Source organism: Mus caroli, chromosome 11, assembly GCF_900094665.2.
Source record: "Mus caroli chromosome 11, CAROLI_EIJ_v1.1, whole genome shotgun sequence".
Lineage (NCBI taxonomy): Eukaryota > Metazoa > Chordata > Mammalia > Rodentia > Muridae > Mus > Mus caroli.
The window spans coordinates 31,952,075-31,964,096 of NC_034580.1; the positions used below are offsets into that span (position 1 = coordinate 31,952,075).

Sequence of the window (12,022 nt, forward strand, 5' to 3'; positions counted from 1 at the left end):
GAGAGAGAGAGAGAGAGAGAGAGAGAGAGAGAGAGAGAGAGAGATCTTTCCTTTTGATGCCAGACAAGTAAGACAATCTTTAAGATATCTAGGTAAATGCTTGGGGAAGAGCTTAGTCTGTATAGTACTTGTCTTGCAAGCCCAGGACCTGGATTCTATGTCCAGAACACATGTAAAAAGCTAGTTGTGCTTAGATGCATGCCTTTAATCCCAGTACTGGCAGTGGAAACAGGTAGATCCCTCGTGCTCACTCTGCAGCCAGCTAGCCTATGTGGTGAACCCCGGGCCAACTAAAACTAAGGAAACTAAGGAACTAATGTGAACACCACCTGAGGAATGACACCTAAAGCTGACCTCTGGCTTCTACGTGTGTGCAAACAGACATGCACATGTATCACCCCCTCCAAGTAAAGAAGTCATACCTAAGCAGGTGAGTACACACTGTAGCACGCCACTTAGAATGAGCCAAAGTCTTGCTGTCTTACAAAAGGAGATATGCTGGGGCATATCTCCTTTTCCCCCATGCAAACTTAGACTTCTCCTCTCCATCTTTGGATGGCTCATCTCTGTTGCTGAGGACTTCCTGGAAGGTTCTTGTCAGTGTCCCTTGCTTTTATTTCTAATGTGTAGTGTGATGTTGATGGTAAGTCCTCCAAACCTCTATGGAGAATCAAAACTCAACTTTCTCTACAGGAGAGGGGTAAGCATGGTCTTTTGGTAAGTGCATGATTGTGGCCTGTATATTTTATTCCTATGCTGACAGCAAAACGCACAGCTGATATACTGATTTGAAAGGGAGCCCCGCTTTTCCAGATGTAGAAGCGTCCTTTCTGCTGCTGCTGGGATCTAGGTTATTTTCCAGATGAGTGATTTCATGGGATCTGAAGTTATACTGCTGTATATACAAGAAATAGCTTTGGTGCTAAACTGCTCTGGCAGAAGGTCAAAAACACAGGGTGAGGCCCTGGCCCAAGCTCAGCTAGGGGGAAACAAAGGTTTCAGGGGCTGGATTTATCCAGTTCTGGAAGCATCTCTCCAACTATACTATTTGATTGGCACAGACAGAGACTTAGAGCAACTTGGCTGCAAAGGTGGGGCAATCTGAGTACCATGCAGTAAAGAATGCAGTATAGTCAAAAAATAATGACAGTTGGTGCATAAAGGTTAAACTTGGTTGTTGCTTCGAGAGGTTTTCCTGTTGGGAAAAACCATTCTAGTTCCTGTATTTTTTATCCAGTGTGTCTCTTTAAAACAGAGCTTTGGTAGGCAGGAAATGTGTGCTGTGACTCTCCTAATGCCATTATCAAACCATGGAAACAGTAAGAGGAGGGCAAGAAATAATGTTTTCTTGTTGTGAATGGACTGAATATGCTGGAAGGTATTTTAACTAAGGGGCAAAAAACCAACAAAGTCTGAACTGCTACATGATTTTAAGATTCCACTGTCATTGCCAAAGGACCAACTTAAAGATACTCTTCATGATTAACCGGCTAAACTTAACATACCCAAACACAGGGGCCCCTGTGCTGGTGCCTACAGCACCTGACAAACTCAGCCACTTTCATCAAACCCAATCGAAAACACTCAGGCACTGCTCTGCACTCTGCATCTTTGGTGTCAAACTCCATTTTCAATCCTTTACGTCAAATTTAAATTCATGGCAATTGCATTCAGATCTTGATAGAAGCTCCAATTTGCCCTGGACCCCAGATCCATTCCACAAGACATATATACATGTACAAGTGCCCACATACCCCAACTGGGCATGCTCTCATTTTAGCTGAGCAAGAGTGAAGCGCGTTGGATGAATCCCTGCTTATGCGAGCCTTAGTGCACCCTCTGATAAGAGGCTGTTGGAAACAAGGCGGCCATTCAATGAGGTTCGTGTGAGCATGGCTCTTGTTTGGTATGAAAATGGACCTTTGCCCTTTTGGTGCCATTTCCTTCTCTCAGTGAAGCTAAAATCACTATCAGTTTTTGAAGCAAGCTGAACAAATTGGTGTAGCTGATGAAAAGCGAGTAAGTTTGGCTCTAAATCTATAGATCTGTTCTGCCCACCCAATGATGAGCTCTTGATTTCTATACAAAGCCAACAACAACAACAAAAATCCTCTATTGACAACCAACAACCTGATAGACCCACCATCCAAAAGGGAAGGAACTGCTCTGCGTGCTGTCACTAAGAAAACATTCTGGATGTCCCTGTGAGAACAGCTGACCTCGCTTATGGAAGTCATCTTTGCTTGGGTATCCATACATGCATAAAAGGATGCCGATTCTAAAAGCTCATTTTCTCTTTAATAATTGTCTGTTTTTCAAAAGCTATCAGCAGGTGCACATCATTTCAAAAGCCTCTTGTCCTTCATAATACAATATTCATCACGGTTGCATAGTATGAAATAAAAAGTAGCAAAACACAGGCGAGGGTAGTTCAATTAGATGCAACATAATCTCTGCCGGAAAAAAAAGAAAAGAGAAAAAAAAAGAAAAAAGACCAAAAACAGAGAGAAAAATATAGTGCTGAAGCTAAAATCAGGTTCTGATGAAAGAAAAAAGGAAATATATTTCCACATATTTTTAATTATATAGAATTTCCTCAAACATGATTTTTCATAATATATTCCATTAAGTTAACATCATATTTGAAGAAAGAGCATTTTCCGATTTCATTTTAAGCCTGATTTTGAGCAATTACGGTGTCATTGTTCTGCGGTAGAAAGGTTGAATTCATTTACTGTGTGGTTATGTTAGTTATGATTGATGTCTCTTCTCCAAATGATAAACCAATCACCCCGATGATGTAATGTCATTTTAAGAGTGCCATAATCACATTTCTCTCAAACTAGAAGCTCTGATGAGTTCTAATAAAGATTTATGGTAGATTAAAGGCCTTCATAATATCAACAATGGATTGCTCATTTGATGAGAGATTTGATTAGATAATTTAAAAAAAAAAAAGAATATGAGTTTGCTAAATATATCAGGCCTGGCTTTGAATAAGGGCATGGGCCATCATAAGTAGCATTCGATTGGTCCATTTGCCAAATGAATCATCTTAATATACTTAGGCGGTCCCCTATAATTGGTGAGGTTGAGACCACTGGTAGCTTATATTCATGGATAGAGCCAGAGAGATCTTCGCAGGGAGAATTCTTGGCATCTCTATTGCTTTTGATGATCGGTGTTAATGAATATCATGAGCAGTTAGCTCAGAAGGCAGTGCCAAAGCTTTGGGTCAAGTGCAACTAATTAGTACCATACTCCCCATCCCCCGGGGCATGGATACCGAATCCCTAGGTAAGTGTGCCCTCTTCTGTATTCTTATGTTCAGGTGAACAGTCTACCAATTACTGAATCCAAAATAAGGCCTGATTATTGCTCCACTTTGGCCAATTCTTTCTAAGACTTGGAGAGTAGGAGTTGAGGCACAAAAATCCTCAAAAGTGGAGCAGAACCTAGTGTTCAGTCCCTCCGTTCTGTGAACAAGAAAACCCAAACAAGAACTCTGAATTTAGAAGCTGTGTTTATCACAGTGCCTCATGATCAGCTCATTAAATTCAAGTGAAGTGGCACAAGCAGAAGGTCACAGAGAGGTCACACCCCAAACACTTCAGTCTTGGCATGGAATTCAGTATTCATGTCAAGGGAACACATTTTCATCACAAAACCATATGAAACAAGCAAGGGGAAGTCAGAAGCCAATGATAAAAAACAGCAGAACTGGGAGGCACAGGGATGGGGCATGTGAGGGTGTCCAGGGTCACTCAGCTATGACCACAACCATAGTAATACAAAATTCAATATTCCAGTGTCTCCCCACACTTCACCTTTGAATCCAGCATGCTTTCACATGTAGCCCTGGGCAAATTCCTCCCTCAGAAGGAGGTCCAGAGCCTGTTATAACCAGGAAAACCTCTCCAACGGCGGTGACCTTCAACAGACGCCTCTTAGAACTACCACGCCACAAAATGACAAATGCGTTTCACCTTGGTGCTCCCCACACCACTTTCTCCCAGCCTTTGTTTCAATGGTTGTCATTTTGCTGGAGACTCACAAATGTCAAACACAAAACACCACACAGTTAGACACCACAGAGTTTCCTTACCACTGCTGGAGGCTTGCTGGGGCCCTGAGCATGCTCTGAGCAGGTATGAATTGGGGGAGAATTCCTCATCAGGGTTGGTGTCCATGATCTGATGGGAGGTGTTGCTGTCTAGCAATGGCATCTGGCAGCTAACTGGTGGAGGATTATGGGAGCTAGGCAGCTGAGCAGATGGGAGGAGGCTAGACGAGGATGTAGGTGGAATGGGACGACCTGGGAAAGAGGACAGAGGGGTCAAAGGTCAGCAATGAGTGTCATGAGAGCATCTTAAGAAAGTTACATTGAAACCAGCTCACAATACAAATATATATGTATAATATATATATATTTAATGTTCCAGATGCACTTTTCAGAACGGTTATGGTGTTTCTTAAGCAGCTCAACTGCATTACCACTGCTTGTATGATACTTCATACTTTATGAATATAATTCGGAAAAGGGCATCCATTTGAGTGAAATCAGTCTAGAAAAAGTTGAGTTCTTTCTCTCTCCTTTGCTATGATTCCAAGTCCTCCCCATCTCTCCCTGAACCATCTCCTTGCTGGTCTTCCTGTTTATACTCTTGAGAGATAGTCCACCAATTCTCCCTTGTCCCCGTCTCTTCTCCACAGTCATTGAGATGACGTTTCCCAGGTCGAGATCAGCTCATATCCTCTTGATACCCTCCAATTGCTTTCCATTGTATGGAAGGGAAGAAATAATAACCTCTCCTCCTGTGATTCTGGGCTTATCCTACCTTCTCTGGATCATAGGTGTTCACCCCCTTACCAAGAGGACACCCTTCCCACATGGCTCTTTATTCTCCAGTGAGCAGGCATTCTTATTTCCTCTGCATGAACATGTCAAACTACCCCCCCCCCCTTTGCAAAGAGTTTCATTCCCACTTTCTTCCCTGCTTCTACTGCCTGGCCAGTATTCTCAAGACTTCAGTTTCTCTTCAGTGAAGCTCTCCATGTTTGCACGCTTCAAACAAGAACTACTTTCTCTAGCCCATCAGCCCATTTCAATATCCTCATAGACCTTATTAGTCCCTGGTACTCAAAATTGTATCCCCAGTGAACAAATCAAGAGGCCATACAAAAAATCAAATCCTTTAGCTTAGTGTAAGAGATGAAAACAGGTGGACAGACAGAGCCTGCATTGCCATGACAGTGGTTTGATCATTCATTGCATCACATGGTTTATTTGGATATTGTGAAGGACTTCCTGTGAGATAAAGCAGGGATGCCCTATGCCATAATGAATGGCAGTCAGGCTAGGAGAGGGGGAATAACCTGGAGGTGACCATAGGCAAAGAAGGTCCCTTCCATATGGATGACCGTCGGAACCTTTTCCTCACCGGCAACAGGCTCCTCACACTGACTCGAGCAATGACAATTTCTGTCTACACATTCTGCCAACTGTGCCCTTCTGCCCAGGGTCATTTTAATTGTTGCCTGTTTGGTTTGTTTGCAAGGAAACTAAGGAATATGAGCCAGGAGAAGCAGCCCATGAAACTGAGATGTGGAGGGAAACTGGAGAGTCAGATGAACAGTTTGATTCGGAGAGGTGTTCATGCCTGAAAAGTTATACTTTCCTGAAGAACTGCACACACAGAGGTGCACTCAGACATTCTGCTAGATACCAGCACTTGCTGCTGCTGCATTCATAACTGTATTTCCTCATTTATTATTATTATTAACTGCACTATGCGGTACCCTGGATGGATGGTTTTGGTTCAACCAATGCATGTGCAGTTGTTTTGAGTCCTAAGGATTCCACCATTCTGCCTTCAGATCTAGTGAGGAGTCAGAGGGGGTTCAGATGATAAGAAGCAGGATGGTGGAATGCACTAAGATAGGGTACCACCAGGGCCGAAGAAGGAGATGTTTTGGCAGGAGTGGACGCTTGAACAAGTCTCTGAAGAAAATGCAAGTGACTCTGAAGAGAGAGAATGGAAGGAACAGTCATAAAGAGGCATCAAACCACTGTCAGCATGGTGCCCTTTGGAAGGACAGAGGTGCCACAAAGTTGAAGATAAAAGAAGTTTAAGTGAGTTTGAGGTTTTAAAAATTATGTGTATCTACAAGTGTTTCATAGAGGTCAGAAGAGGGTGTAAGATCGCTTTCAGCTGGAGTTGCAGTTGAGTTGACCAATGTGGATACCAGGAACTGAACTTGGGTCCTCTGGAATATCTGCTCTCAGCCACCGAGGCCATTTCTCCAGCCTTAAAATTTAAATAGTAAGTTTTTTACCCAATAACTCAATGGCATTGTCAATGGGTAAATGGAATAATTTGAAGAGTTCAGTAAATTCATAGCTGTTGTGGAGCAATGTAAGTCATGGCATTTCTGTCAGGTGCTTAGGCTGAGTGCTCTGGAGCTTTATCAGAATCAATGCCAGCCTTGAATCAATAATTCTCTCATAGATGTTCTAACAATGATGCTATAACTACCACCATTGTAACTATCACTGCTTATTGCATGGTATTGCTCTGTCACTCACGGCATGCTCTGTTTCCTTGCATATTTCTTAATCCTCAAAACAATCTCATTGTGCTAGAATGACCACATATTCCCATAAAACATGAGAATAGAATGTTCTCATTTTATAGACGAAGAAGCAGAAACAAAGAGGCTGAGTTCAACAGTTAGAAAATGTCCAGAGCTGGGCTTGCCCTTGGGCTTCTTTTTCCCAAATCCACCTTGTATCTACTCATGGTGCTTGCTCAAACAGCATGGTGATAAGGTGATGGTAACAATAACAATAAACAACAATAATAAATAGTAATGATAATGTTACATAGAGGGTAGGAAATGTATGCAAGAGAGATACTTCCAAGGTATAGCTCCTCCCTATCCCAGGGCTTCCCCTGAATCTTAAGTTGAACCTGTGTGTGAACCACACATAGCAGTTATTATCCTATAGAGCTCCAGGTTTTCACTGTCAATTGTTCTGATGTTTACAGTGATGATACTCTCTGACTGCAGATGGCCCCGACTGGGACCTGTGTACTCGGGGCTGACATCCACTTAGTAGCAGGGCTCAGGTAGGGAGAGATTGCCACAACGTAATCAAAAGGCTTTCAAGTGTGTGCTACTGAGGCAAACTGGAACTTGATGTCGAAGAACAAGAATGGCTGTGAGCCAATTTTTAAAAATTCCTTTGAGCAAGTGACTGAGGTGGAGCTAAGGTTCCACCTCAAGTGCAGTTTTCCAGGAGCCAGATAGGTGGAATCATTCTTTCTATGAATTTCTGGGACTTTTGTTTAGCATGAAGTCATTTCATACAGTCCAGCCAACAGAGCTTTTTAATATCCACAAATACTGACAATAGAGGAAGAGTCACAACACGGTGTAAGTGTTGGGGTTGGCTTCGTGTACTGTAACTATGCATCATAGAATTGTGTGACTCCCATTATCTCCCCACACCTCTTAATTCCTAAATTGTGCTTTGGTACTTCCTTCTGTTCTGCTTCCTGGAAGCCATCACTACTTGGAGAATTTCAGAATCACTAGATCTGCCCTGAGTCAGACAGTGTGCTGTTCCCTGTTTGTTAGGTCATTTGCTAAGTTTGTTCACTTAGGAATGCATATTGCCCCTGACTATTCCAACTGACAGAGACCATCTGTGTGGATGCAAACAGGTTCCAAAGTACAGGGGAGAGAGCTGGAACTTACGCGGCTCCCTTTGTGGACTCTGTTACCTTACAGAAAGCCTTAGTATGGGTGGGCAGCTAATCAGGTGGTATGCTCCAGCCTGATTCCTAGATTATGGCAGATGCTCTTTATTCCCAACTGTTTCTCCAGTTTCTTTTTGAATGAGCACAAAGTTCCCCAGCAAATGTACAGAAAACAGCACTGAACTGATAGTTACAAAGCAAAGAGGGACCTGCAATGTGTCATTTGTTGAGCTTCTATGGTCTTGCCCATGTGCAAGTGTGTATGCACAGGGGTTTTCCGATGTAAATCAAACTCGATTATCTACATGACTGGATCACCTGTATCCTTAAGCATAGAGACTAATTCAGTTTGCTAATATGTCTGTTTTCATATGAGTAAAGTTTTGTATTATTTTCCACTTGTAAAACAAAATCCGTGATAGCCAGACAAAGCAATTCCATGCAATGTCTGATAGATGGCTCATGGCTGTTGTAATGCCATGTGGAGGATTCTGGTATGCCCCGTCTTCCAGTGGGAAGATAGTGACATCATCAATTAGAAAACTCATAGACATGGATGAGGAGAGGTAGCAGATGTACACGGCTTATTTGCCATCCATGCTCCAGGCTCTCAGTCTTCACCCACTGCAGTCATCCTTGAAAGCTTCATCATACACCATCTGTGGTGGTAGAATATTGCTCCAACTCCCATTGTGTCCATTACAGTGCCATTTTGCTGCTCAGACAGATTTAGATCCAGACTTGGTCCAACAAGTTCAAAAGGCTGCAGTTTCTTCTCATTCTCCCCAAACAATAAATGGTAACTGTGAAATTGATGCTCTGCTCGGCCATTTTTAATATATTCACTCATTTATGCCAGGAGGATGAGCTGGAGAGCAATTCCCCAAATTCACTTCAAATGACTTGTTCTTTTTCATTGGAAAGATGAATGGTGAGCTGATATTAAGGTGTTCTGTGTTAGGCAATATATAATTGATTTATGTAGTGATGGGGTGTCAGGATATTTGGTGGAGCACAGAGACATGCTTAAGTCATGACAAAATAAAAGGCAGAACAAATATAAATCTGATCAGCCTCTCTGATCGTTGCTTTGTCTTGTTGCTGTGACAAAATAGTTAATGAAAGAGAGCCACTTAAGGAAGGGAGGGCTTATTTGTTCTCTTAGTTCAAAGGGTGGGAATGTCATGATAGCAGGACCTTGAGGCAGTGGATCATGTAACATCCACAGTCAGGAGGCAGAAAGCAAGGAATGCACAGCCCCTGGACCCCACTCTTCATAATCGGTAGGTCTTTCCAACTCAATTACCTGACCTAGAAACCCCCCCCACAAAGCCCACCTAGAGGCTAGTCCCCAAGGCAACTCAAGAGTTCATCAAGTTGGCAATGGGATTACCCACCACGCCCCTTAGCAATTTCTCATAGTGTGTGATCTTACTTTATGCTGAGAACTAAACTAAATATTTCACACATGCTTTCTCTTTTAGCACTCTAAAAGTTTTCATGAACGAATTACATTTTTTCCCACTCACAGGTAGGAGAAGTTGAGACCAAATAATGCCCCATTAGCAAGTGCAGATCTGTGGTTTGAACCCAAATTGTCTGACCCCCCAAGCCTTGTGTGGTGCATTCTACTACTGCCTACATCAGAGAATTGTGGTCAAAAAGTACACATTGCTGCTATTCTGGAATGCACCATGGAATTCATCCCAAAGGAGGTGACTAACCACTGACTTCTCCTGCTTCTCCAGGCTTCTCCTGCAAAGAGCTATGGTGACAACTGGCAAAGAGTCAGTGATTTATAAGGGGGAACAGACATTCTGGAACCAAAAACTGAACATCTCTTATGGTACCATAAGTTTGAGGACTTAATAAAAATCACATTCTTCATTAATAAGGGCAGGGAGACAGCAGATAGCTGTCCACTTCTTACCAATCAGGCACGTGCATAGCGATTTTACTGTGCCCAGCACTGGAGAGAAATTCAAAGCACCTTCCAACTTCCATCAGCATTTCCATACACCTTGATCTGGGTACTGAATGCCTTGCCTACATCTTAAATGTTTGTTTAAAGAACAAAGCTAGTCAGATCCTCTAGCCACTGTATCAAGATGTAATCTAGGCTGGTCTTGAATTTAGGATTTCCTTAGTTCAACCTCCCTAGTACACAAATGATTTTCAGAACACAGACACCACACTAGAGAATGGAAACTGTTAAGCCTATAGTGGAGAGGTCAGGGAGGCTACTAAGTATCTTCCAAGTTCCAGGATAGTCCTCATGAGGAAGAATGGTCGGTCCCATCTTCTCATGCAGTGGTGCTGAGGCTGATAAACACCAAGGTCACATGTGTAATGAATAGCTTGGGGTCAGAATATATAATGTGGTTCTAGTCAGTGCGTCATCAGCTTCATTGTTTTCCTCCTCCTACTTCTCCTCCTCCTCCTCCCAAACTATAGCAGATACTTATTTCTCATGTGCTAAATATCAGAATCTGCCTTTTAAAAAATTGACTAGAATTGGGCAGAACAGTTGGGTATAGAACTTGCCTAACACACACAAGCCCCAGTGTTTGATTCCAAACGAAAAAAGGGGAGCCATGTATTAGGAGTGAAAAGCTCTCCTTTGCCCACATGTAAACACCAAGCAAATCAATTTACAAGTATTAGTGGGAATTAAACATGGGAGCCCAACAGGGAGAATGCTAGAGTACAGCCCTAGGTTGAGCTCTCACCCAGGGATTCTCCATTTTGGTCTTCTTAGGTCCTCTCAATGAGGTAGTATTGGCCAAACAGGGTCTGTTTTATTCTATATCACACTGTGGAAAGTGTGTCTGTGTGCGTGTGTGTGTGTGTGTGTGTGTGTGTGTGTGTGTGTGTGTATGTGTTCTATAGTGTAAGACCTAATTGACTCCTTAGCTCATGTTTCACTAAACTCACCCTGTTAAGAATTTTGATGGAAACAAATTATTTTCAGGTGTTTCTGGTAAAACCCTACTGATTGCACACAAGCTATTACATGTAATTTGTTGGGAGGGAGGTGTGCCTTTGGACTGGCCCCAGTTAAAGTGCCTCGTGCAGGGGCACCAGCATGAACTGCCTTCACAGTTTGGGGGTGTGTGCACTTGGGTTTTGCGATTACATCTCACCAGGTTGTGTGTTTATACATCACACCTCTCAAGCAGCTCTGCACTTCAGAAGGTGTAAAATTCGGATCAGGTTATAGTTGGAGGTTAGAGTTCACTTTTTAATGCTTTCTGTAACGCTTTATGCCATATGCCATGCCTTTCATATTCATGAAGTAAAATGTAATGAGTCAATGCCGCCTACTCTTCGGAGGATACAAATCTTTCCTCAGGCAGGGACAATGCTTTTTATTAACATGTTATGGATCTTTATACACTTTCTTTTAAATGAATTTTTGAGGATTTGTGTGTGTGTGTGTGTGTGTGTGTGTGTGTGTTGCTGCCTATGCAGGCCAGAAGAGGCTTCTGATCTCCTGGGCTGTTGTGAACTGCCCCAAGTGCATGCTGGGAACCAAATTCAGATCTTCTGCAAGAGAACAAAACTGTCCTTTACTGCTGAGCCATCTTCCCACCTCCTTAAACACTTCCTGCCTGGAAAATCTATTTGTACCTTCATTAATATCTCTAGGGTGAGGCATATTATTTGTTGGTATGCAATGCCACTTGGTAGAATGTTCTATGGGGACAGATATTGTCTTTGGTTTTAGGTACTTAAAAAAGGAAGTTTACTTATTATAATACCATGGGCATGGCAGTAACAGAGTTGACTCCAATTTTAAATATACACTGCCCATTTAAAACCAAGTGGCTTAGAACATCAATCTACTACTTCATATGGGTGCTTTAGTCACCCAAGTAGAGTGTCTGAAAAAACATGCAGAAGACAAGGTACACACTGAAAAGTATCCCTGCCCTGCCTGACCCAACTCAACTGTATTGCTGTCAAAGGCAGTTAGTGGTAAGAAAAGTTCTACAGAAAGATGTAAAACTCCCTAGGTCCATGCTGAAGTTTAATTTCCAAAAGCAAACATCCTTCAGGTCATATCATAATGCATCATTCACTTTTACTTCATCTTTGTGGTCCTGAGTGAAATGTGACTGAAAAACCCATGCTAGCAATTTCCAAGATCAATTAAGCCCTCCTGATACACAGGCGTCATCTCTCCGTTCTTTGTCAATATTCTCATATTTAATCTCACAAGAAACTTTTGGGGCAGGCAACATCATCCTGTTTTAAGG

The 12,022-nt window shown here is 42.5% G+C and overlaps 1 protein-coding gene across 7 annotated transcripts in view; it reads right to left on the reverse strand.

The window, feature by feature from the left end:
* Tenm2 (teneurin transmembrane protein 2) overlaps positions 1 to 12,022 on the reverse strand; it is a 928,441-nt gene that overhangs the window by 364,156 nt on the left and 552,263 nt on the right. For all 7 annotated transcript variants that reach the window (XM_029483889.1, XM_029483894.1, XM_029483891.1 and 4 more), the window contains exon 3: positions 4,106 to 4,315. In XM_029483889.1, coding sequence (XP_029339749.1) covers positions 4,106 to 4,315 — 210 coding nt within the window. The remainder of the gene's footprint in view (positions 1 to 4,105; positions 4,316 to 12,022) is intronic.